This window comes from Mobula birostris, chromosome 1 (genome assembly GCF_030028105.1).
Source record: "Mobula birostris isolate sMobBir1 chromosome 1, sMobBir1.hap1, whole genome shotgun sequence".
Taxonomy (NCBI): domain Eukaryota; kingdom Metazoa; phylum Chordata; class Chondrichthyes; order Myliobatiformes; family Myliobatidae; genus Mobula; species Mobula birostris.
Genome location: NC_092370.1, coordinates 190,924,511 through 190,951,496, shown reverse-complemented (window position 1 = coordinate 190,951,496; position 26,986 = coordinate 190,924,511). Strand labels below are relative to the sequence as shown.

At 44.0% G+C, this 26,986-nt stretch overlaps 1 protein-coding gene across 1 annotated transcript in view; it reads left to right on the top strand.

Annotated features, from left to right (window-relative positions):
• Positions 1-26,986, top strand: part of mia2 (MIA SH3 domain ER export factor 2) — a 79,483-nt gene that overhangs the window by 30,267 nt on the left and 22,230 nt on the right. Inside the window, exons 9-18 of the mRNA XM_072267766.1 lie at positions 4,414-4,557; positions 4,696-4,717; positions 4,818-4,906; positions 7,143-7,220; positions 12,615-12,725; positions 12,834-12,905; positions 12,983-13,087; positions 13,863-13,985; positions 14,070-14,136; positions 16,599-16,654. Of these exons, the coding sequence (XP_072123867.1) occupies positions 4,414-4,557; positions 4,696-4,717; positions 4,818-4,906; positions 7,143-7,220; positions 12,615-12,725; positions 12,834-12,905; positions 12,983-13,087; positions 13,863-13,985; positions 14,070-14,136; positions 16,599-16,654 (867 nt within the window). The remainder of the gene's footprint in view (positions 1-4,413; positions 4,558-4,695; positions 4,718-4,817; positions 4,907-7,142; positions 7,221-12,614; positions 12,726-12,833; positions 12,906-12,982; positions 13,088-13,862; positions 13,986-14,069; positions 14,137-16,598; positions 16,655-26,986) is intronic.

The following is a 26,986-nucleotide window of genomic DNA, read 5'->3' as shown; positions in this document are numbered from 1 at the left end:
TACCCACATCCTCCTGCACTTGTCTCACTTATTTATTACCAAGTCGGACAGTTTTGTCTGTTGACATCTCTTCTGCTCCTGTTGACTGTCCCATTTCTTCTAGCTCTAGAATGCGCCCCCATTACCATGGTAATGTTGCATTAGGTTGTATTACAGCAGGGAAATTAATAATCTGGTCTAAAAGATCCACCATTATTCGTTGACCAGTCTCCAAATTTAAAATGGATATGTTTCTAGAGAAGAAATAAATGTTGTTTCCAGCATGATACCAGTTCTAAGAAGTTATACCTATCAGCAGACTCCTTTCCTTATCTAACTTCGCCAACATATGCTTCTATTTAACATAACTGCACTTTCAGCATTGCAACTCACCCAGAGGTGTTTTACCTGACTTAGCAAACGGAGGATTTGAGGATAGCTAACGTTGTTCTGCTGTTTAAGAAAGGCTCTAAAAATAAACCACGAAATCGTAGGCTGGTGAGCCTGATATCAGTAGTGGGAAAGTTCCTGGAAGGCATTCTTAGGGACCAAATATATGAATATTTGGATTGATGTTGACTAATTATGGATAGTCAGCATAGCTTTGTGCATGGTAGGTTTTGTTCAACCCATCATATAGAGTTTTTTTTTTGAGTAAGTTATCTGGAAAGTTGATGAAGGCAGGGCAGTGGATGTTGTCTACACAGACTTGAGCAAGGCATTTGACAAGGTCCCACATGGGCAGTTGCTCAAGAAGGTTCAGTCGCTTGACTTTCAAGATGAAGTAGTAAATTGAATTAGACATTGGTTTGGAGGCCTGTGACTAGTCGAGTGCTGCAAGGATCGGTGCTGAGTCCATTGTCGTTTGTCCATCTGTATCAATGATCTGGATGATAATGTGGTTAACTGGATCAGCAGATTTGCAGATGAAATCAGGATTGTGGGAGTGGTGGACAGCAAGGAAGTCTAACTGAGCTTGCAGCAGGATCTGGACCAGCTGTAAAGATGGGCTGAGAAATGGCAGATGGAATTTAATGCAGACAAGTGTGAGGTTTTGCACTTCAGTAGGACCAACCAGGGCAGGTCTTACACAATGAATGGTAGGACACTGAGGAATGCGGTAGAGAAAAGGGATCTGGGAATACAGGTCCATAATTCATTAAAAGTGGTGTCACAGGTACATAGGGTTGTGAAGAAAGCATTTGACACATTGGCCTTCGTAGATCAAATATTTACAGGAGTTGGGATGTTATGTTGAAGTTGTATAAGATGTTGGTGAGGCCTAATTTGGAGCACCGTGTGCGGTTTTGGTCACCTACCTACAGGAAAGATATAAATAAGGTTGAATGAATGCAGGGAAAATTTACAAGTAGGTTGCTGGCACTGGAGGACCTGAGTTATAAGTAAAGATTGAATAGATTACGACTGTATTCCTTGGAACTTAGAAGACTGATGTGAGATTTGATAGAGGTTTGCAAAATTGAAGGGTATACATAGGGTAAATGCGAGTAGGTTTTTTCCACTGAGGTTGGGCGGGAATACAACCAGAGATCATAGGTTAGGGGTGAAAGTTGAAAAGTTTAAGGGGAACAAGAAGGGAAACTCCTTCACTCAGTGGATCGTGAGAGTGTGAAACGAGCTGCCAGCAACAAGTGCTGCATGTGAGTTTGCTTTCAATGTTTAAGCAAAGTTTGGATAGGTACATGGGTGGTGTGGAGGGCTATGGTCCCGGTGCAGGTTGATAGGAGAAGATAGTTTAAGTGGTTCAGCATGGACTAGATGGGCAGAAGGGCCTACTTCTGTGCTGCTCTTTACTATGACCCCAAGTCCACATCTGATATGTGGAGGGTGTTTAAGGACCAATTGCACAGAGTACAGGAAAGGTATGTTCCATTCAGATGCAAGGACAAGGATTGCAATGTAAGAGAACCTTGGATGTTGAGAGAGATGATAAATGTAGTCAATAAGAAAAAGGAAATGTAAAGTTTTGGAAGCTAGAATCAAACAGAGCCTGTGAGGAGTATAAACAAGCCAGAAAAGAACTCAAAGAAGGGAATTAGGAAAGCCAGGAGGGGCCATGGAAAGTCCTTGGCAAGTAGGATTAAAGAGAATCCCAAGCATTCTATACATACATCAAGAGGAAGGGGATAACTAGGGAGAAGGTAGGACCACTCAAAAATAAAGGGAGGATCATTTGATTATAGGTGGTGGATGTGGGTGAACTCTTTAATAAGTATTCTACATCAGTATTTATCAATCAGACCATGCCGATGATAGGGAGATCAGTGCTGAGTGTATTGATGTGCTAGGGCATTTTGAGATAAAGGAGGAGGTAGTGTTAGGTCTCTTTAAGAGCATTAAAGTGGACGAGTCCCCAGGGCCAAATGAGATATACCCCAGGTTTTGAGAGAGGAAAGAGAAGAGATTGTTGGAGCCTTGATCAATATCTTCGTGCCCTCTAGCCACGTGCGAGATCCTGGAGGACTAATGAGGACCAGGGATAATTCTGGAAATTAGAGAGTAGTAAGTCTCATATTAGTAGTAGGAAAGTTACTGAAGAGAATTCTTAGGGAAAGGATTTATGAGCTTTGGAAAACCATGCTCTAATTAGGGACAGCTAACATGGCTTTGTGCGGGACAAGTCATGTCTTACCAACTTGATTAAGTTTTTTGACGAGGTGACAAGGGTGAAGTTAGAGCTGTGGATGTTGTTTGTGTGGATTTCAGTAAGATATTTTACAAGGTCCCTCACGGGAGCCTCATCCAGAAGATTAAGGAGCATGGAATCCATGGGGAATTGGCTGCTTGAATTCAGATCTGGGTTGCCCACAGAAGACAGAGGGTGGTGGTTGAAGGGAATTATTCGAACTGGAGGTTTGTGATTCGTGGTGTTCTGCAGGGATATGTACTAGGACCTCTGCTGTTTGTGATGTATATGAATGGCCTGGATGAAAATGTGGATGGGCGAGTTGGTAAGTTTGTAGATGATACGAAGATTGGTGTTCTGGACGGTGTAGATGACAAGCAAAGAATACTTTGGGATGTAGATTGGTTGCAGATATGGATGGAAAAATGGCAGATGGAGTTTAACCCAGCCAAATGTGAAGTATTGCACCTTGGTTGGTGAAATGTGGAGGGACAGTACACTGTTAAGGACAGAGCCTTTAACAGTGTTGACGAGCAGAGGACTCTTGAGCAGGTTGCAAATGGCATGCTTGCCGTTATTAGTCGAGGCATTGAGGTCAAAAGTCAGGAAGTTATGTTGCAGCTTTATAAAACTAGTTAGGCCACATCTGGAATATTGTGTACAGTTCTGGTCACTCCATTATAGGAAGGATGTTGAGGTTTTGGAGAGGGTCCAGAGAGGTTTACCAGAATGTTGCCTGGATTAGCGGGTTTGTGCTATCATGAGAGGTGACAAACGTGGGTTGTTTTCTCCGAGGCTGAGTGGAGATCTGAGAGGTTTATAAGACTATGAGAGGCATAGATATAGTAAACAAACAATATTATCATTAAAACATATAATAGATGTTTTTTTCAGCAGTGCAGTGCAAGACACAGAAACTCTTATAAAATAAATTGTGCAAAAGATGGGTTCATGAGCAGATCAGAAAAGTGTTGGCAGAAGGAAGAAGCTTTTCTTAAATGTATTGGTCTTCAGGCTCCTGTACCTCCTCCCACTGGTAGTAACACACAGAGGACATGTGAGGCTCTTCAATGATGGATGTGACCTTCTAGAGGCACTGGCTCTTGAAGATGTCTGTGATAACAGAGAGGTTGTGTCTGCGATGGAGCCGGCTGAACCCTCTGCAGCCTCTTGTAATCCTGTCAGTGTAAGCCTCTACACCAAACTGATGCAACCAGTCAGAACGCTCTCCGCTATATCATCAGCGGAAATTTGCAGATATGTGTGCTGATGTGAATGAAGGTGGTGGTGGATGGAGAAAGGTAGGATTGCTTTCATTCTTGAGTGACTAGAACTGGGGCTTTAGGATGGGAGGAGAGTAGATATATAGGGAAATGTGAGACCATAATAGGATTTTGAAACAAGGAAAGTACTTTTCAATGAAGACATTGTTTAACCTGAAATCACGTGGGAACATAGATGACCAATAGATCAACAAAACTGTAGTAATAGTAACAGGCATGTGTGAGGGTTCAGCAGTAGAGGACAGGTACTGAAATAGTTAATCTTATGGCACTAACATGTGTTCCAAACTTCTTCAATAAAATACGTACTTTTTCCCCTTATTCTGTTATTTCCCCTTATTACATATTCTTGTTAGCCTGGCTGCATCTTGTAGTAGCAATTTCCACCAATGTAAAGAAGATAGAAAATCTCTTTTTCTTCCTCACACACTCATTATTGCTAGATATATCAGTACACATGGTGTTGACCCTGCTATGATGATGATGGCAATATTTTACTTGCAGTCATATCAGACAGTGATGGATACGTTACTTGAAGATCTAGGAGCTTCATCAAACTTGCATGGTCCTTGCACTGAGTTGTTCCTGATTTCAGTTCTGCTGGGGATTATCACTGCATTGCTATTCATCTACAGGACTTGCCAGGCAGTAGGTATATTTGTATTTCACAATAGTTGGATTGTTAAATATAACATTAAGTATCATGAACCTGTAGAGTCCTTAATGTTTTTTTTAAACGGACATTCATATGATAAAATAACTGCTTCTGTACTGCTTGCTCTTTAGGTGAAAAGCAGAAGATACATGGGTAAGTCACTGACTGTTTGCAAGCAATATCTGTATCCAGATAATTTACACTGTAATCTAATCAGTCCATTCTTTAAGTTTTCCAAATTTTGATCTTTTAGGGAGAGAGAAACAACTTGCAGAAAAAGTTTCCCAACTGTTTGATGAGAAATGCAAAATTCTTGAAACACTGAGTAGTTGTAAACAAAAGGTAAGTGCAACTATTGCTCTTGTGTTTTGCTCTTATGTTATTCATTACAATAATTGAATTGTCACTCTTGTGATATGGTATAGCTTCAGTGTATGTTTGATGAGACTATTAGAAGCTAAATTAACAAATGTAGCGTTTTTACGTTTGCGTTTGCTGCTTATACTCTCAGAACAGAGTGCACATCCCATGCTCACTTGAAAATTAATTAGGGAAATCCCATGTTAGTCATCATCTTTGGAAATTGAATTATGTCAATCAGACCAAGCAGTCTTCAAAAGTGACAATTGAAGTTAATTCACATAGTCATTTGCACAGAGAAGATAATTAATAATAAATCAGGCAAGAACTAATCAAGCAGTCAGAAAATATTTTAATGCTCTTTTTTTTTTTTGGAGAAAAAGTTTGATATTGAAAGCAGCAACTATGAATCAGCGATTCCAGAGATAGAACCAGAGACTTGTACAGTATGGACACAGGCATTTTGGCCCATAGTGTCCACATCCACATTTTTGACCGTTCACCTGCTTTCACCTTACCTATTTAAGCGTCTTGTCCAAATGTTGTATAAGTGTTGTATATGACTACACCTTCCAGCTGGCCAAAATTGATTGGAAGGGGAAGCTATCAGGGATAAATGCAGAACAGCGAAGGCTGGAATTTCTGGGATCAGTTTGGAAGGTGCAGGATAGATATATCCCAAAGATGAGGTATTCTAAAAGGAAGATGAGGCAACCTTGGCTGATGAAGAAAATCAGAGACAGCGTATTAGTGGAAATTAGTGGAAAGTTAGAGGATTGGGAAGTTTTAAAAACCAACAGAAGGCATCTAAAAAAGCCATCAGGAGAGAAAAGATTAAATATGAAGGTTAGACTAGCTAATAATAGAAAAGAGAAAACAAAAAGTTTTTTCAGATATATAAAGAGTAAGAGGGAAGTGAGAGTGGATATCGGACTGCTGGAAAATGACATTGGTGAGGTACTAATGGGAAACAAAAAAATGGTGGATGTACTTAGTAAGCATTTTGCATCACTCTTCACTGTGGAAGACACTAGCAGTATATCAGGAATTTGAGAGTATCGGCGGAAGCGAGTGTAGTTACTATTACTAAGGAGAAGCTGCTAGGGAAACTGAAAGGTCTGAAGTTAGGTAAGTCACATGGACAAGATGGACTACACCCCAGGGTTCTGAAAGAGGTAACTGAAGAGATTGTGGAGGCATTAGTAATGATCTTTCAAGAATCACTAGATTCTGGAATGGTTACAGAGGACTGGAAAATTGCAAATGTCACTCCACTCTTTAAGAAGGGAGGACGGCAGAAGAAAGAAAATTATAGACCAGTTAGCCTGATCTCATTGGTTGGAATGATGTTGGAGTTGGTTGTTAAGGATGTGATTTTGGGGTACTTGGAGGCAAATCGGGCTGAAGTCAGCATACTGTCCTTAAGGGAAAATCTTCCCTGACAAATCTGTTTGAATTCTGTGAAGAAATAACAAGGATAGACAAAAGAGAATCAGCAGATGCTGTGTGTAAAAAGAAAACTTGAATCTTCTTTAAATCTCCTACCTCATCTTAAAATTGTGCCCCCTTCTTTATATTACCCTGACCATCAGATAATGATATTTTGCTCTGTATTGCACACTACATGCACAATGCAACACTAAAGCATGCTGCTTTACTGAATGTGCATTTAGGGCCCTAGTAGAATTGGTACCAACTATGAAAAGGCAGGATAAGCCCTATTATAGTACCCCATCTGTGCCTATCACAATCTTGCATACTTCAATCAGATCACCCTTCAATTTCCTTCACTCCCAAGGAAAACAAGCCTAGCCTTATCAGATTGCTCCCCATAAATCTGCAAGGAAAATATTAGAATAACTCAGTAGGTCAAGGAGTCCTGTGCAATACCTGTCATAGGAATATAGTGCTTCATTGAATGTGTATTCAGAGCCATAGTAGAATTGGATCAACTATGAAACTGCAGGTTAGGTCCTGTAACGGTATAAACACAGTTAAAACTGTTTTATCTTTATTTAAAAGTAGTATTACAGCAGTACTAATGACAAAGAAAATTATGAGGCATCCTTTTAAAGTTTATATATAACAAGTATTTCTGCAACTTGACCTCAATTAGTTTATTGAGTTTATCCAATTTTTATTTATAGTTATAATAAATTAAGATCAACCTAAATAATTTATTTGCCCTTAACTTAAATAATTGGCCTTCTGTTTTTAGTACAATGAATTTGAAGTTTCTGTGAAGGATGCTGCCAGCTTAAAACAATCAACAGAAACAAAGACTTTGCATCTTCAGGTAAAAATACTGTTAAATAAGCTCCAATCTGTTTTAAGATTGCCAGAAGGTTGTGTTTTTGGCTGTGACCCAAATATTTATGGAAGTGGATTTTTTAAGGGAGTACTTTTATGATCTTTTCTGATTACATTTTCTGTTATTAATAATATAGAATTATTATCATTATGAAACTGGCAGGTCCTCAGATTACAAGTGGATAGATGTTTCTGACAGAGCTACAACACACACACAAATATTTTTATTTATTTATTGAGCTAAAGTGTGGAATAAGCCCTTCTAGCCCTTCGAGCTGCACTGCCTGATTTAACCCTAGCCTGATCATAGGACAATTTACAAAGACCAATTAAGTTACCAGCTGGTACACCTGTGGACTATGGGAAGAAACCATGGCATCAAGAGGAAATCTATGCGGAAGTAGGGAGAACGTACAAACTCTTTGCAGACAGCCGTGGGAGTTGAACCCAGGTCGCTGATACTGAAAAGCATTGTGCTAACCACCACACTACCGTGCCGCCCCATGCCTTTAAAATTGTATTTTAAAGCTCATTGTGTTGTTTGGACTCTAGTGAATTGGACTGGGTGAGATGGGTTCAAGTCTATGAAAAAGACAGAAGTCCAGGTAGATTGATTAGGATGGGTTTATCTGACAGGGAATAAGGAAGCTAGCATCGTTATAACCTTTACACTGATATAATGAGTTTAGACCAGTTTTATGGATGTAAAAACAAAATACTTGTAAAACTTAGCAGGTCAGGCAGTATTTGGAAAATGATACAGTATTAACATTTCAGTTTTATTGTTTCCAGTACTTTCTGTACTATTTACGATTTCTAGTTTCTGCATTTTTCAAATTATAAGGTCAATTGTATTTCAAGAAACTTAGTATAAATTGCATAATAGATGAGTGACTATCTTAAAAATCTGTAATTATCCATATTGTATTGATAATTAATGTAAGTGTACCATTTGCGGTAGATGCTGTAGCATGATACTGTAGATACTGTAGGAGGTGTAAGGTGCCCCTTGCCTGCGGGTCTCCTTGGGTATGGTGTAGCACCTACTTAGCACCCCCCCACCCCCCCCCCCACCAGCACCACCCCGATCAGGGTCACATGAAGTCATGGGATCAGGTGATCAGGTGGTGGATGGTCGTATGAGCAGCTGGTGCATATCACAAGTCCTGGTTATGTGACCACTGATGCTAGGCAGACAATCTCTGGGTTCACCTGTCTTGTAAAGACACTGCCCAGAAAAAAGCAATGGCAGCCCACTTCTGTAGAAAAATTTCCCAAGAAAATTTATGGTCATGGAAAGACCATGATTGTCTATGTCATACGACACAGCATATAAAGTATAAACTGTAGCATGAGCACTTTGAGTTACGTACAGCTTTGTAAGCCGTATCTTTTGGAATCACCAATCCGAGTTGAGTTTTCTCACCACAGATCTGCCATCTTCAGTGTACATCATAAAAGAATTTATTCAAGGTAGTTTAAGATCTCCCATTCGCCATTTAATTTTGAGCATTTTCACATTTTAAAAACTAAAGTTTCCTTTAATTTGCTTTGTTATTTAACTATTGATGAACCAAGTTTCTTCCTTTATTTCTTAAATTGATCTCTTACTAATATTCAGAGGAAAGGATGTTAAGAGAGCTTACTATGAGAAGTTTATGATTTAAATAATTTAAAAAGAAGCACAAATATCATATTTGTTGAAATTTAACTTGTAATTCTTAAGATCACTGCTTCCTGTTGGTGATTTTAAATGTTTGTCTTGTTCATTGTATAAACTAGAATTTGACCAGGTTTGTGTGCTGCTTATTTATATTAACAAATAACAAATTGAAATAACCAAAATTGTTTAATATTGATTCAGGATTCTTTTAGACCATATGGTCATAAAACATAGGAGCAGAATTAGGCCAGTCGGACGATTGAATCTGCTCCACCATTCCATCATAGCTGATTTATTATCCCTCTCAACCCCATTCTCCCACCTTCTTCCTATAACCTTTGACGCCCTGACTAATTGAGAACCCATCATCCTCCGCTTTAAATATGCTGAATGACATGGCCTCCACAGCTGTCTGTGGCAAGGAATTCCACAGATTCCTCACTCTTTGGTTAAAGAAATTCCTTCTCATCTCTGTTCTAAATGGGTGTCCCTCTATTCTGAGGCTGTGCCCTCTGGTCCTAGTCTCACCCACTACAGGAAACATCCTCTCCACATGCATTTTATCTAGGTCTTTAAATATTTGATAGTTTCAGTGTGATTCTCCCTAATTCTTCTAAACTTCAGCAAGTACAGACCCACAGCCATCAAACGCTCTTCATACATTAACCCCTTCATTCCCGCAATCGTTCTTGTGAACCTCCTCTTGACCCTCTCCATTGCCATTTTATTAGATGGGCCCAAAAGCTGTTCACAAAACTCCGTTTGGTCTGACCAATGCCTTATAAAGCCTTAGCATTACATCCTTGCTTTTGTATTCTAGTCCTCTTGAAATGAATGCTAACATTGCATTTGCCTTCCTTAACACAGGCTCAACTTGGAAATTAACCTTTAGTGAATCCTGCATGAGGATTCCCAAGTCCCTTTGCACCCCTGATTTCTTGAACTTTTTCCCATTTAGAAAATAGTCTACGCTTTATTCCTTCTACTGAAGTGCTTGACCGTACACTTTCCTACGCTGTATTCCATCTGTCACTTCTTTGCCCATTCTCCTGCAGACTCTGTTTCCTCAACGCTACCAGCCCCTCCACCTATCTTTGTATCATCTAAAAACTTGGCAACAAAGCCATCAACTCTGGAATCCAAATCATTGACACATAACATGAAGAGAAGCGATCCCAAAACCAGCTCCTGCAATACACCACTAGTCACTGACAGCCAACCAGAATGTGCTCCCTTTATTCCCACGCTTTACCTCCTGTCAGTCTGCCAACCTATTATCCATGATAATATCTTACCACGGGCTGTTATTTTAAGTAACTTCATGTGTAGCACCTTGTCAAAGGCCTTCTGAAAATCCAAATAAACAACGTCTACTGACTCTCCTTTGTCTATCCAGTCTGTTATTTCCTCAAAGAATTCCAACAGATTTGTCAGGTAAGATTTCCTCTTGAGGAAACCCTACTGACTTTGTCCTCCAAGCACCCCAAAACCCCATCCTTAATTATGGACTCCAACATCTTCCCAATCATTGAAGTCGGGCAACCTGACTGTGATTTCCTTTCTTCTACACCCCCCCCCCCCAAAGAATGGAGTGAAAATTGCAATTTTCCATTTCTCCAGAACCATTCCAGAATCTAGTGTTTCATGAAAGATCCTTGCTAATGCCTCCACAATCTCTTCAGCTACCTCATTTAGAACTATGGTGTCTAGTCCATCTGGTCCAGGTGACTTTTTTATCTTCAGATCTTTCTGCTTCTCTAGCACTTTTTCCTTATTAACAACAACTACACTCTCAAACTGCAGGGTGAATTCTGTCATATTATGACCACTTACTCTTAAAGGTTCCTGTACCTTAAGCTCCCTAATGAAATCTGGTTCATTACACAACACACAATCCAGAATTGCCTTTCCTTATATCGGGCTCAACCACAAGTTGCTCTGAAAAGCCATTCCCTTGTAGGCATTCTATAAATTTCCTCTCTTGGGATCCAGCACCAGCCTGATTTTCCCAATCTATCTGCATATTGAAATCCTCCTTGACTATCAAAGCATTGTTCTTATTGTATATCTTTTCTATTTCTCGTTGTCATTTATGTCCCACATGCTGGCAACTTTTCAGAGGTGTGTGTATGTATATGTGTGTGTGTGTGTATACACACACACACTCACTCACTCCCATCCGGGTCTTTACCTTTGCTGTTTCTTAACTCTATCCACAAGGATTCTATATCTTCTGATCCAATGTCACCTCTTTCAAAAGATTTGATTTCATTTTTGTCACTCCATCCCCTCTGCCTTCTTGCCTGTCCTTTTAATACAAGGTGTAGTCTTAGATCTTAAGCTCACAACTATGTTTCTCTTTCAGCGACAACTCAGTGATGTCCATAATTTCATACCAGCCAATCTCTAACTATGCTATAAGATCATCTACCTGATTCCATTTACTGCATGCATTCAAATATAACACCTTCAGTCCTGCATTCATCACCCTTTGCCCCCATGTTGCATGGAATACAACTAATCCCACTGACTGCAAGTTTGCCCTATCATCAGCCTGTCATTCCTCACTGTCTCACTACACAATGCACTGACTTGTATACCAATTGGCCCATTGTCAGCCCTATCACTCCGGTGCTTATCCGTTCGCCAAATGAGTTTAAGCCCTCTCTGACAGCTCCCGCAAACTTGCAGGATATTGTTCCCTACCCCCCCCCCCCCCCCCGGTTCAGGTGTAACCCATCCATTTCTCCCTCCAGAAGACATCCCAATTATCCAGAAATCTGAAACCTTGCTCCATGCACCACATCCTCATTTAACTGTGTAATCATCCTATTCCTGCCCTAACCAGCACATGGTGCTGGGAGTAATCCAGAAGTCCTGCTCTTCAGCCTCTTCTCTAACTAACTCCTTGTACTTATTGCACAGGACCTCTTCCCCCTTTCTACCCATGTCATTGGTGCCAATGTGCCCAGGACATCTGGCTGCTCACCTTCCCTCTTGAGAATCTTTTGTTACCACTCTGAGACATACTGGACTCTAGTACCTGTCTCCTCTTTCATGGCCACAGAATCTGCCGTCTGTGCCCCTAATTACAAGTCTCCTATCACTATCACTCTGCCTGATTTATCCTTCCCTGCTGAGCCTCAGAGCCGGCCACAGTGCCACTAGCCTGGCTGCTGCTGCTGTGCCCTGATATATAATCCCCCCTAGCAGTATCCAAAGGAGCTTTCTTGCTTATGAGGGAAATGGCCACAGGGGAATCCTGCACTAACTACTTACTTCCATTGCTTCTCCTGTTAGTCACCCATCTACTATCTGAAGCTTGCACTCTGGGTGTGACCATCTCAGTAGAATTTTCAGCCTCCCAGATGGCCCTGAGTACATCCAACTCCACTTCCTTGACCTTGTTAGTCAGGAGTGGAAGTTGGGTGTACTTCTTGCCAATGTAGTCATCGGGAAGATCATTAGGTAAACATCTCTCAGGAGGAGTATTCCTCTTTTTAAATTTTGCGCAGCCTCACCAACGAATGACCTCTCGCAATTATTGCAACCTGCCGAATAGTGTTTTGAGCTAGATTCAATTGAAAGACATTCTTTGTTTTTGGTAGAGACAAACGGCAATCAAATAGAGTTTTAGGATTAAATATTTTTGATGTGCTGTGCTTGTATTTAATGGTAATGTATTTGAGATCAATTTCATAATTTTTTTTTGCTTAGGACTCTTATGCTAAATTGGATAAATCAAATAATACTCTTAGACAAATGATTGATCAGTTCACACAGGATTTAGAAGGAGAAAAGCAAACAAGATCTCAACAAAGTAATCTGGTATGTGATAATAAAACTGTTGTTTTAACTGAGTATTGGTTAATCTTGTGTTTAAAATGATAAACATATAACAAACAATACAAATGGTTGTACTTTTCCTCCGTCCAGATTACAGAACTTCAAGAAAATTTAAATGCGCTTGAAAATGAAGCTCAAAGTTTCAAGATGCAAATTGAAGAGGTGAGGATACAAGAAGTGATAGAACACTACTGTAGTGTGGCAGAAGAAACACTTAAAATTCCTCTTTGTATTTTAAGGCTAAAAAGGAATTAAAAGGAATTCAGACTAAAGATGCAAAACACCAGGAATCTTTTCAAGCTGCAAAAGAAGAGAATTATCATCTCATACAAAGCCAAGAGCAGGTATGACTGATATTTTTCACCAAACCTTTATATCAAATCCTTCACTGAATCAAAGCTACCTTTTGAGCTCCTTTCCTCTGAATGATGCTTAAAGATGTATGTGCATAGTAGCATTGAGAAATTGCAAATGACGGTCTAATGACTATGAAATGTTAATGAGTTTAAGGAAACTAAAGAATTACTTTATTTTGATTTGATTGAAATCTTTTCATTGTCTTCCCATTCAGGATTTTTCATCATTTTTGGGCCATCTAGAACTATAAGTGGTACTATCTGCAGAATAGCAACCAATTCAGCCTTTACCTTTCCTAATTTGGCAACAGTTAACGCCTTAAAGACATTGAGAATATATTTGGTAACATCCCTTCCTCTCCATCCTTCAAGCCACAAGTCCTCCTATATCTTAATTTATGTAGATCATGGGCACTAACCTGTGACTTATTAACCCACTGCACCTGTCTTTGAATTAAAAAAAAATCAGTTTACTTGTTTCACTGCTTTCCTGAACAGCCTCCATTTATTTTGCACACTGTTGCATGGTCAAATTTTACACACTTGCAGGGTCTCTCAGCTGATCTCAGAATTTATTGAGGAAATGTGTTGGATTAGTGAATCAACCTAAGCTTGTGTATATTTTAACTACATTGACATTTTACTCTTTAAAATAGTCTTAGTAATTTTAATGAGAAGACATGCTTTGAATGTAATCTTAGTGTTTCGGTCAAGATAATACTTGTTCAATTCATTAGCCTAATTGTGACTTCTCTGTTTGTAGCTGTTGCAAGAATCCGAAGGGTGGAATGAACGTTATAATGAGCTTACAGAGCATATTAAATTAGGTATAAAGTCGCAGAATGATATAAAGGAAGTTCTTAAATGTAAAGAAGACGAAGCAAAGGTGAGATTTGTTCCAGTGAAATCAAATGATACTGCAGATCTATCCATGCGCTAAAATATTCACATTAAAACCCTTTTCTCTCAGTCTCTGACAGATTGCCTTCTAAAGATGAAATTGTGGAATGTAGCTGAAGAGGATAATCTTGCAGAAGGTAATAACTTAGATAAATTAAACGTAAAAACTAAACAAGAAGCGTTAAAGAGGTGAATCAATGTCTTATGATTTAAAAAAAAATGTTTTTGAACTTTTTTACTCAGACCTCACCAGAGTAGCTAAGATGTTTGGATTTGGTGAATGTTTGGTAATGTAAATAAGGTATAGCAGGTGATCAGATCCTGGGCATAATTCTAGATCTGTGCATCACAGAATCAGGTTTGTAGAGTATGTCCAGCAGCCCATTAAGGAAGGAAAAAGAAGCACACATGCTGGAGGTGCATATTTCTTGTGGAATCATTTGCATGCAGAATAATATTTAATTTAAATTGAGAGGTTGATGGACATTCTGAAATTAACAGATACACATACTCGTTCCATAATACTTACTGCAAGCAGCATTTAGTCAGTACATACCAATGTCCTGAAAGGTGAGTTTAGGGAGTTAGGCGCCAAGTTAAAGGACAGGACCTCCAGGATAGCAATCTCAGGATTGCTATCAGTGCCCTATGCAGGCGAGTTTAGAAATAGTGAGATAAAGCAGATCAACACGTGGCTGAAGACATGGTGCAGGAGGGAGGGCTTCAGATTTATAGACAATTAAGCAGTTTTCCAAGGAAGGTGGGACCTGTTCTGGCGGGATGGTTTACATCTGAACTGGAGGGGGACAAATATTCTTGCAGGTAGGTTTGCTAGAGAGGCTCCAGTGGATTTAAACTGGATACAAGGGGGGAGGGGAACCAGAGTGTAGGAACAGATGTAGGGGAGAAGGAAGAAAAAGAAGATAGTAAAGTTGTTTGCACCGTTAGTGATATACAGAGAGTAGAAGGTGGAGAATTTCTTAAATGCATCCATTTTAATGCTAGGAGCATTTTAAGAAAGGTGGATGAGCCTAGAGCATGGATTGATACCTGTACATATGATGTTGTAGCTATTAGTGAAACATGGTTGCAGGAGGGGTGTGATTGGCAACTAAATATTCCTGGATTTCGTTGCTTCAGGTGTGATAGAATCGGAGGGATAAGAGGGGGAGGTGTTGCATTGCTTGTCAGAGAAAATATTACAGCAGTGCTCTGGCAGGATAGATTAGAATGCTCGTCTAGGGAGGCTATTTGGGTGGAATTGAGGAATGGGAAAGGTGTAGTAACACGTATAGGGGTGTATTATAGACCACCTAATGGGGAGTGAGAATTGGAGGAGCAAATCTGTAAGGAGATAGCAGATATTAGTAGTAAGCACAAGGTTGTGATTGTGGGAGATTTTAATTTTCCCCACATAGACTGGGAAGCCCATACTGTAAAAGGGCTGGATGGTTTGGAGTTTGTATAATGTGTGCAGGATAGTTTTTTGTAGCAATACATAGAGGTACCAACTAGAGAAGGGGCAGTGTTGGATCTCCTGTTAGGGAATGAGATAGGTCAGGTGACGGAAGTATCTGTTGGGGAGCACAAGCACAAATGCTCAACGCGCATTGGCCACTTGTGTAGGTTACGGTGTCCATTTGACGCACAAATATAAATCAGCCTTAAGCGTTCGGCACGGACTAGAAGGGCCGAGATGGCCTTTTTCTGTGCTGTAATTGTTATATGGTTATGATACCCAACTTGAGTATTTATATTGATCTGTTTTTCAATTATTAGAAAAATATTGGTTACATCATGAAAAGTACTTTCTGATCTTTAATGCTTGTTGATCCATTAATGAAGCTTTAATTTATCATGTTTCTTGCAAAGGAATGTCAGTCTGGATTATCAGCTCTAACCTTTCAGCCCTGTGTTTTAGTTTTTACAATTCTGGGGCACTATAATGTAGATACTATGCCAAGTCTTTGCAGATGATCATCTCAGTACAAGTATTTCATATATCATATAACAGTCTGGTTTTTTATTTGAGGAAATGGACATTTCAAAAGTATTCAAAACAACTGAATAGTTATGCCTTGCACAATTTTTAGAATTACAGTTACCACTTCACTAGCTTATTTACCTTCTGCTTTGTTGGATGGGACAACATGCTGCTAAGTGGTAGATAGGTAAACTAGTGCTTATAATATTTTTAAAAATCAAGAAAACAAGTTGTTTCTCTAAAAATTTCACAATGCTCTCAAATTTCTTCCTGCTTGGGTCCTGTGTAGATTTCATTACCATAGTGATGTCCTTCAAAAGTAGTTACTTGATTGTAGTGTGCTTTGAGACATCTTGAAATAGACGAGAGATTTTGAGGGTAACATCTTAAGATAAGAAATAACTTTTTGAATACTATCCTGAGTTATAATTAGAAAGACGTGGAAAATGTAATTCTTGTGAAGTTAGTGCTTACTTATACCTTCCACCTATGCTTTTTATATTATGACTGTACATTATTTTCAAGAAGCTTAGTGTTGATCTCCATTTTTCTTAAATATTCTAAGTTTTAGAGTCTGAGGAAGCTTGTCTAAAAGTTTTGTTTTTAATATATCAGAAATATCAGAAGAACAACAGAAGCAAAAAATTGAAAAATTGATCAATGTTGCGAAGGTATGTCACATGGTGTAGTTTACTAGCATTATGTCTATGCCCTAGCATTTGCTTTCTTAGTTTATAAAAAGAAAATTTTGGGCATTTTTTAAAGTTCTGTTTAATGGTGCTTGTATTGCATGAAGTGACTGAGCTGTTATTATTGACAGTACTTGAAAATTATTCTAATTATTTTGTTCCTCACCAGTGCCAAGTATGTATTAACTGGGGGAAAAGAAATCTTCAGCATGACTGGGCACTTTTATTTCCCTTTTACTTCACATAGAGTAGTTCGCACCCCTGCCCCTCCCTAGTTCTTCACAGACAGAAGTGAAGCTGAGCCAAAGGAGATGTGAAATTATAGAAGATAATGGTTTTAAATCGGGTTATCGAGCACACAGCGAATGCTAGAGAGATATAGAAATCCATGCAGCATTTATGGAGGGGAATAAATAGTTGATGTTTCAGGCCAAGATCCTTCAGTGTTTCTTGGTCTGAAATGTTGAATGCTTATTCCCCTCCATAGATGTTGGCTGATATGCTGAGTTCCTCCAGCATTTTGTGTGTGTTGCTCAAGATCTCCGGCAGAACCTCTTGAGTTTCTGAAGTCAGGGACCTAATAGAAATTGTGATTTTTGTAGTCATTTGATATATGTCCCTTAAAACCAGTAGACAGGTACGAACATTTTTCAAAAGGCTAACAGAAAGGAACCGTTATCTAAATGAAAATGGAATACAGATGGGATAGTGGACCTTTGTTATATATTTGTGAAGATCTTGTTTGATTACATTTGTTGTAATATGTTTAATTCTGGACAGCTGATCTCAAAGTAGCCATTGGCCTTGGAGATGAGCCCACATTTACTGCTCATCCCTGTCCAAGCTTGTGTTGTATTTTGTATCTGCATAGACATCTTCCCAGGGTCTTGGACATGGCAAAGATAGCTTTACCTTGCAGTCATGTAGAGATTGTTACTAGTTCAATTGCTGGCAATAAATTGCTGGTCATATTTCTACGTCACACTGCGGTGTAACTTGGAGATCATGTTGCCATGTGCTTGCTCCTTTAGACTTTTTAAGTATAGAGTTTGTGGGGTTAGGAGATACCAAATGAACTAGTAAAAATACTCTAATGCTGATGGATGGGACACATGTTGTTCTGGCTTTGAAAAGGAAAGCTTAATTAAGGTGTGGACAGAGTGCCTATGCAGATTGTTTTGAATGATGTCAAGGTTGAGATTGTTCTTGCAGTTCTGTTGGAGTAGGCTAATGCAATGTATACAATCACACTTACAACTTTTAGGTATCAAGAAGGCATTGCTTGTAAGGAAGTGACTGGCCTTTCCTAGTATGACCAGCCTTTAACCTATTCTTGCAGTTACAACACTTTTCCATGATTTATTGCAATCACTAGTGCTATTGGTGGGATTTCAACTAAAATAATGTCATGTCAGTTGCAGGTGATTAACTTAGTCATGGAATAGGTCATAACCTATTAAACTGTACAAATGGTTCTCACCGCATCTCAAAGCATTTTGCACGTAGCCACAGTCTATTTCATTATTTGACGAAGCAATGGGTAGTCTGGATGGAGTCACGACCTATCAACTGTCCATTTCTCCGTAGAGATGCTGTCTGACCTGCTGAGTTCAGCCAGCTGTTTTTTTGCTCCAAATCCCAGCACCTGTAGGCTCATATGTTTTCATTATTTGCAGAGTTGCGAATGGAATTGTACACTGTTAAATGTTAGCATTTGAATGTATTGTGGATAGGAGTGAAAGGAGCCAGGAAACTCTTCTAATGAACCCATGTAGCAATATCCTGGAATTAAGATATTGATCTCAATGATCTTTGCAGTGAAACTTTCCCTTGATCCTCATTGATAACAATTTAATTAGCCTCCTTAGTGTTGAGTTGTTGTCTTGTTGACGTCAGCTTGTACTGCAATTCAGTTTGTTTTTTTTCTGCATCAGGGCTGAGATCTGGTGGAACTGGGTGAGCTGAATGTTAATGAATAAGTTATTTGTATGTAACGTTCTGTTATATTGGCTCGTATATGTCTAGGGGAAATCCCACCCAGCACCTGCCTTAACACTCCCCACAGGGTTGGTCGCCGCCCGCATCAATCCCAAACATCAATCACCAGCCAGCACACCCAGTAAATTTTAACAAGTACACTTTATAGATATTACTAATTCTATGACATTAATACAAATTCGATACAGAAAGGAAAGTAATGAAAAAAAAAGGCGCCAACACTTATCAAAGTCCAAGTTCTTCGCGCGCTACTGTTGGAGCTCAATCGATTCCAGACAACCACCCGAATCCTGTCGACTCACGGCCCGGGACCAGCTGGAGTGATCAACTGGAGCCTTTCCGCACGTCCGCCGTCCTCCCCGTCTCTCTTCTGACTCCCCGCCAAAAACCCCGTCCAACGTCCTCCCCGTCTCTCCTCCGACACCCCCGCAAAAACCCCGTCCGCCGTCCTCCTCGTCTCTCCTCCGACTCCCTGCCAAAAACCCCGTCCACAGTGATATGATACAGCATGGTATCCAAAAACAAAACGATACATGAACACCCATTGGCTAATAGCATACTGCTATCTCTAATAACCCAAGCAACTGTCTAGTTAGAAACTGTCTCAGCATTCCCCAGTATAATATAACAAAAGAAGCCATTTTAAATTTAACAAAAAAGAAAGACCCCGTACACTCTCCCCCCACCAATAAAAGTCATGCCCTCATGACGTTAACAGAGTTCACCAGTGCTCTTTGTAAAACACAAAACCCAACCCAGGTGCATAAAGCAGTGACATAACTTTGCAGGGCAGTAGAGATCACACCCTGCTCTCCCGGTGCTGTATAAGTTAGTCTCTCTGGGGGGATGCCTACTCCTCTGAGGCCTCTGTACTTCCTCTGCTGACTCTACCTGTTCAGACACCCCAGGTGACCTCCCCCCCCGGGCCTATCTATCAGACCCTCCCCCTCACCGGGACCCCTGTGCCCCTGTGAGCCCTCTGGCTCGGGTTCTGCCTCCACCCTCTCCTCCCCCAATCCCGGCTGTAATACAGGCGGCTCTGCAACACCCTCCCTCGGTTCCCCTGACTCAGTGATGGAAGGGCCAGGAGTCTCTTCTCCCGGCACCGGGGAATCAGCGAATGGAAACAGGTACCACACGTCTGAATCATCATCTTCCGATGACGTATCCCTTCTCGAGGTGGGGACCGGCCCCGTCTTCTTCGCAGCGGTCTCTTCCCTCACCTCGCGCCCTCGCAGAGTCCTCGTACTAGGCGTAAACTCCCATTCGGGCTCTGGGTCTACCTTCACCTCTCGACCCAGAGGCAACAGGTGGTTCTGATGGAGTACCTTGACAGGCCCCTTCCTGTCCTTGGGTCTCACCCGGTAAACAGGGAGGTTCGGCATCTGACTCTCCACCACATCGGGGGTGGCTGCCCAACGGTCCACCAACTTGTGCTTTCCCTGTAGTCCTAAATTCCGGATAAGGACTCGGTCTCCCGGCAATAGCTGGACAAACTTTACTTTCTGATCGTACCTCTTCTTATTCCACTGGTTCTGCTTGGTGGCTGCCGCCTCAGCCAACTCGTACGCCCTTTTCAACTCTCTCCTCATATCAGACACGTACTTCAGACATGGCTTTGAAGGTATTTCACCTGCTTCAGTCCCAAAACACAGATCAATGGGCAACCTCGCTTCCCGTCCAAACATCACGTAGTAGGGCGAGTACCCATAGCATCATTGCGAGTACAATTGTAACAATGAACCAAATGGGCAATGTGCCGACTCCACTTACTTTTCTGTCCGATCTCCAAGGTGCCGAGCATGTCCAGCAGGGTCCGGTTAAACCTCTTGGGCTGAGGATCACCCTGCGGGTGATAGGGGGTGGCTCTGGATTTCTCAACCCCAAGCATACCCAATAATTCATGGATAAGCCTGCTCTCGAAGTCCCGTCCCTGATCACTGTGGATCCACCGGGGAAGGCCATAATGAACAAAGTACTTCTCCCATAACACCTTCGCCACTGTAGTTGCTTTCTGATCCTTAGTAAGAAAAGCCTGCGCATATCTAGTGTAGTGATCCGTGAGGACCAAGACATTCGCGGTATTGCCGGTGTCTGGCTCAATAGACAGGAAATCCATACACACCAGGTCCATGGGTCCCACACTCTGCAAGTGGGATAACGGAGCCGCCTGCGCAGGCAAGGTCTTCCTCCTGACGCAACGACTACAGGTCTTACAGTATTCTTCCACCTCCCCTCTCATCCGGGTCCAGTAAAACCGGTCCTTGACTAATCCATAGGTCTTCTCTACCCCTAAGTGCCCGGAATCATCATATAGAGCCTGGAGCACAGTCTTCCGATACTTCTCAGGCATGACCAGCTGCCAGCGCTGGGGGTGGTCCGGAGGCGACGTGACCCGATACAAGACGTGGTTCTTCAGCTTCAATCGAGGCCACTCCTTCAGTAGTAGAGGGACGTAGGCATGTTTCGCCTTCTCCACCTGCCCCATATCACCCTGGCTAACTGCATACCAGATAGTGCCAATGCTCGGGTCATCACGCTGAGCCGCCTCCACTTCCTGGGGGCTCAACTCCGGCAGCTGCCTGTTCCTCAGAGCAGTCACATTACAGTAAACAGTGGGCAGCGCGTCACCATCAGCCCCCAGTTGATCCACTGCCCTATCCGTTCCCATCGGGGCTCCTGCTTCCCCGTCGCTCCCAACTTGACACATGGCCTTTACTCCCGGGGCAGGGACACTCTTCCACTCCTCAGCCGTGCCGGACTCGTCGTGCGCCCGACAAGACAGGGCATCTGTTCCGACTCCCCGGGCGGTACTTCAGGCTGAACTCATAGGCAGACAAGGCTGCTAACCACCGGTGCCCAGTAGCGTCCAGCTTTGCCGAGGTCAGGATATAAGTGAGGGGGTTGTTGTCAGTTCTCACCTTAAACTGGGCCCAGTATAGATAGTCACTCAACTTGTCCACCACCGCCCATTTCAACACCAAGAGCTCCAGCTTGTGAGTGGGATAGTTTCTGTCAGATGCCGACAAGCTCCGGCTGACAAACACCACCGGCCTCAATCCGTTGCCCTGTTCCTGGTACAGGACAGCCCCCAGACCCTCGTGACTGGCATCAGTGTGTTCTGGGGATCAGCAAAAGCCAACACCAGGGCCTGTGTCAGCGCCCTTTTCAGAGATTGGAACGCCTCCTCACATTGAGCATCCCACCTCAATCCAAAAGGCTCCCCCGGGTTCAGGTATCCTCCTACCTCCGGCCCTCGGTCTCCCTTCCTCTTCCTCCCCACAGGTGGATAACCACACAACAGCTGGTTCGACGGATGACTCATTTTCGCATATCCTTTCACGAATCGCCGGTAATATCCGCAAAACCCCAAAAACGAGCGTAAGGCGCTCACCTTCTGAGGTCTCGGCCAGGTGGTGACTGCGGCTATCTTATCCGGATCGGTGGCCACTCCATTTCACGAGATTATGTGCCCAACATAACTGACCGACGTCTTACAGAACTGACATTTATCCAGGGAAAGTTTTAACCCTTCCTCCTTCAGCTGACTCAGCACCTTCAGCAGCCGCTCCTCATGTTCCTCCAACGTAGATCCAAACACTATCAGGTCGTCAGGTACACCAATACCTCCAGCAGGTTCATGTCCCCCACTGTCCTCTCCATGAGCCGCTGGAAGGTGGCTGGGCCCCCGAGATGCCTTGGGGCATTCGTTCAAACTGGAAGAATCCCAGGGGGCAGATAAAGGCCATCTTCTCTTTACCGGTCTCACTCATCGGAATCTGGTAATACCCACTCCGCAAATCCAATATGCTAAACCACTGCACCCCACTCAGACAGGCCAATGCATCTTCCACCCTCGAGACCGTATATTGGTCGGGAACAGTGCGCCGGTTCAGGGTCCTATAGTCCACGCACATGCGTACCTTCCCATTTTTCTTCCTTGCCACCACTATGGGGGACGCATAGGGGCTTCGGGACTCCGCGATAATCCCTGCATCCTTCAACTGCTGCAAGTGCTGCCGCACATCCTCCACATCTGCTGGGGCCAACCGCCGCGACCTCTCCCTAAACGGGGTGTCATTTGTCATCCGAATAGTGTGCCGAGTGCTCTTGGAAAACCCTACATCAAACTCGCCCTGAGAAAAGACATCCCCTAACTTCAGCACCTTCTCCACCAGCCTGCTCTTATACTCCGGCGGTACAGGGGAGTCTTCAAAATTAAAGGCCTCCTCGGTCAGCCGCCCCCCATTTCCCAATAGTTTCCCCCCAGTGGGCTTCACGGGGGCGCTGGACATCACCGTCACCGGGAACAAGTGCGCGAGGGGCATCCCGCGCTTAAAAGTGATCTCCCGCTCCGTTATGTTCCTTACCATCACCCCCATCCGCTGTGCCTGTACAGCTGAGGGCCTCTGCAATTCAGGTTTCACCAGTGCTCCAGCCGGGAACCGGGACTCCCGTTCCAGGTCGTCTGGGGCGTCTACTCGCCCGCCGGTACTCCGGGGAATCTGGGGGTCCCCATCACTAATGCCACCTCCCCTTGCCGTATCACCTTAGGCCTCGCCTGAGTGCACCACACCGTCCCTCGTTTGCACTCAGCATCCAGCCCCTGGGGGTCACCCACTCCTTCGTACACCGCTCAGAACACTGGGTGTACCGAGAGGGTCTCCAGAAAGTTCTCCCCCGCCGCCTTCTTACAGGCTCCCAAGAGCCGTCGCACCAGAGGGGAGTTAGTCCCCACTAAAATGGCAGCACCACCGGTTTCCACTGGGTCCGGACAGACCAACACCAGCGTCTCAAAGGCTTCTGACACTCCCACATCTCCGTCCGAAAATTCCAATCTCACTGACAAGTACCCATCGTACGGGTAATCACCATCACTTATGCCCCAAATCTCCAATGCGTTAAACGGAGTTACTGGCAAATGCTTCAGATATTTGTTGTAGAACGACCGGTACGGTAAGGTAACCTGCAACCCGGTGTCAAGGAAGGCTTTCGCAAAGATTCCCTCTATCCGTAGGGACACGCTGGAACGGGGTCCCATCAGTCCATCCAGAATTTGGGCTTGAACTTTCTGGGGTTCCATAGCTGTTTTCTGGGAACGTGTTCCTCCCGAGACTCCAGTCCGTTCCCTCACTGAGCCTCTCCTAAGTTTCCCAACACCTCTCCCTTCTTAGTGGCCCGGGGGCCCTCCCCCCTCAGAGCATCTCGTCTCTCACAATCCCTCTGCAAGTGACCCGCTTCCCCACAGCGGTAGCACACCCCCAGCCACTCACATTCCCGCCAGAAATGCCCCTCTCTCCCACAGTTATAGCACCCGCTACCCACCGCCTCTCTCCTTCCGGTACACCCCCCCAGGGACCCCTTGGATTTCTCTGATCTCACCCCGGCTACCACCTCCTGAACTGCTGAATTCCGTCCCTGGGGGTCCGAGCCCCCTGGTCGGCCCGAAGCACTCTCCTCCGCCCGTGCCTCTCTAATCAGCTGCCTGAATGATAGAGGGGGGCTCCACTTAAATGACTGCCGGATACTCCAAGCCACCCTGTCATCCTCCCGGGAACCTCTACATATCTGGCTCATCCTCAACTTCGCTACTTCGTCTGCCCTCACTACCCCTTGGCGCCGCAGCCCCGTAAGCTTCCCTTCCAGCCGGAAAACGTATTCTGAGAGCTTTTCCCCTCTTCTCTGCCCCATTTGTTGAAGCTCTGCTAAATGTTGCCAGGGATCTTCTGACTGTCCAAACACTTCCTCCAAAGCGTCCAAACACTCCGATAGGGAAGCCAAAGGGCGTTCCGCTCTCAGATCGCGGACCACACGGGCCGCCCCGCCCCTTAAGCTTTCCACCAATCGCTGTCTCTTTTCCTCATCCAAAACTGGCCACACCTCTAACAATTGGGATGTATCCTCAACCCAGGTCTCATATTCATCCTCCCCTTCCGGGGTGGGCCTGGCTCCCGAGAAAATTCTCAGCTTTGGGCGGGGCCCCTCAACCCTTCTCGCCAGGGAGGTAATGGCAGCCGCTAACTCGGAGGTCTCAGCCCTAACTGAGGGACGGGGCCTGGCCAAGCCTTCCCACTCCACACCTCCACCCCTGGCTACTGGCACCTCCCCTGGGCCTCATCTAGCTCCTCCTCCGGCACCTCCTCACTTTCGTCCTCCGGGAGGGTGTGGAGACCCCACGGCCCTGCCTCCCCCTGGACGTGGACTGTCGCTGGTAGTTCCAAAGTCATGATGTCGGCACTCGTCCGCACCAACATCCAGCTAGCCTCCAGTTCTTTCCCACCCCTTCTAGCTACAAGTTCTACCTGCCCGATACCTTTAATCAAACTCAACCCTTGCACCAGTACATCTGCCGGAATGCGAAAATCGACCCCACTTAGCACGCACGCATGATTCACTGGTACCTCCTCCATTTCACACCAACTTACAATCTTATCTCGCTCCATCTTCACACCACTTACCACAACGACTATTACAGCTTTACCGAAAGTCCAAATCCCGGACGAGCCCCCACTTGTAACGTTCCGTTATATAGACTCGTGTATGTCTAGGGGAAATTCCGCCCAGCACCTGCTTCAACACTCCCCACAGGGTCAGTCGCCGCCCGAATCAATCCCAAACATCAATCACCAGCCAGCACACCCAGTAAATTTTAACAAGTACACTTTATAGATGTTACTAATTCTATGACATTAATATAAATTTGATACAGAGAGGAAAGTAATGAAAAAAAAGGCACCAACACTTATCAAAGTCCAAGTTCTTTGCGCGCTGCCGTTGGAGCTCAGTCGATTCCTGACGACCACCCGAATTCCGTCGACTCACGGCTCGGGACCACCCGGAGTGATCGACCGGAGCCTCTCTGCACATCCGTGGTCCTCCTCGTCTCTCCTCCGACTCCCTGTCAAAACCCCCATCCACCGTCCTCCCTGTCTCTCCACCGTCCTCCCTGTCTCTCCACCGTCCTCCCCGTCTCTCCACCGTCCTCCCCGTCTCTCCTCCGACTCCCCGTCAAAACCCCCGTCCGCCGTCCTCCTCGTCTCTCCTCCGACTCCCCGCCAAAAACCCCGTCCGCCGTCCTCCCTGTCTCTCCTCCGACTCCCCACCAAAAACCCCCGCACGTCCACAGTCCTCCCCGTCTATCCTCCGATTCCCCGTCAAAACCCCCATCCACAGTCCTCCCTGTCTTTCCTCCGACTCCCCGCCAAAAACCCACGCACGTCCACCGTCCTCCCCGTCTCTCCTCCCGACTCCTCGTCTCTCCTCCGACTCCCCGCCAAAAACCCCCGCATGTCCACCGTCCTCCCCGTCTCTCCTCCGACTCCCCGCCAAAACCCCGTCCACAGTCATATGATACAGCATGGTATCCGAAAATAAAATGATACATGACCACCCATTGGCTAATAGCATCCTGCTATCTATAATAACCCAAGAAACTGTCTAGTTAGAGACTGTCTCAGCATTCCCCAGTATAACATAACAAAAGAAGCCATTTTAAATTTAACAAAAAGAAAGACCCCGTACATGTAAATGCAGCTTGATGGCATAGTTGGTGATGTCTGCCATTGCGTTGATTGAGAATGGACTGTTGATGTGGGAATTAAGTAATTGCATTCCCCTTGCTTGTTGATAGAGCGTAGCTGGTCGGTTTTTAGTTGCCCTGTCTGCTACAAAAGGCAGGACCTCCCGGTGGCTACCTATTTCAATTCAATTTCCGATTCTGACACATCTGTCCATGAGCTCCTCTACTGCTATGATGAGGCCAAACTTGGGTTGGAGGAGCCACACCTCATTCAGTCTGAGTAGTCTCCAATCTGACGGCATGAACATGGATTTCTACAAGTTCCGGTAGTTTCTCCCCCCCACCCCTCTACTCTCTTTCTCCATTCCCTTTCCTGGTTGCCCTCACACCCTTCTCTTCTCCTCACTTGCCATTACTTCCCTCTGGTTCCTCCCCTTCCTTTTTCCATGATCCACTGTGCTCTCCCATTAGATTCCTTTTCCTTCAGTCCTTTACCTCTTTTACCTATCTGCTCCCAGCTATCTTCATTCTCGCCGCCCGCCCACAAACCTTCCCCCCTCACCTGATCTCACATAGTATCTGAAAGCTTGTACTCCTTCCTCTCCTCCACACCTCTTTCCAGCTTCTGCCCCATTCTTTCCCAGTCCTGATGATGGGCCTCAGCTCGAAATGTCGACTGTTAATTCCCTTCCATAGACTTGCAGAATTCCTCCAACATTTTGTGTGTGTGGCTCAAGATTTCTAGTATCTGCAGAATCTCTTGTGTCTATGGTCAGTGTTTGGTTGTCAGGTAAATG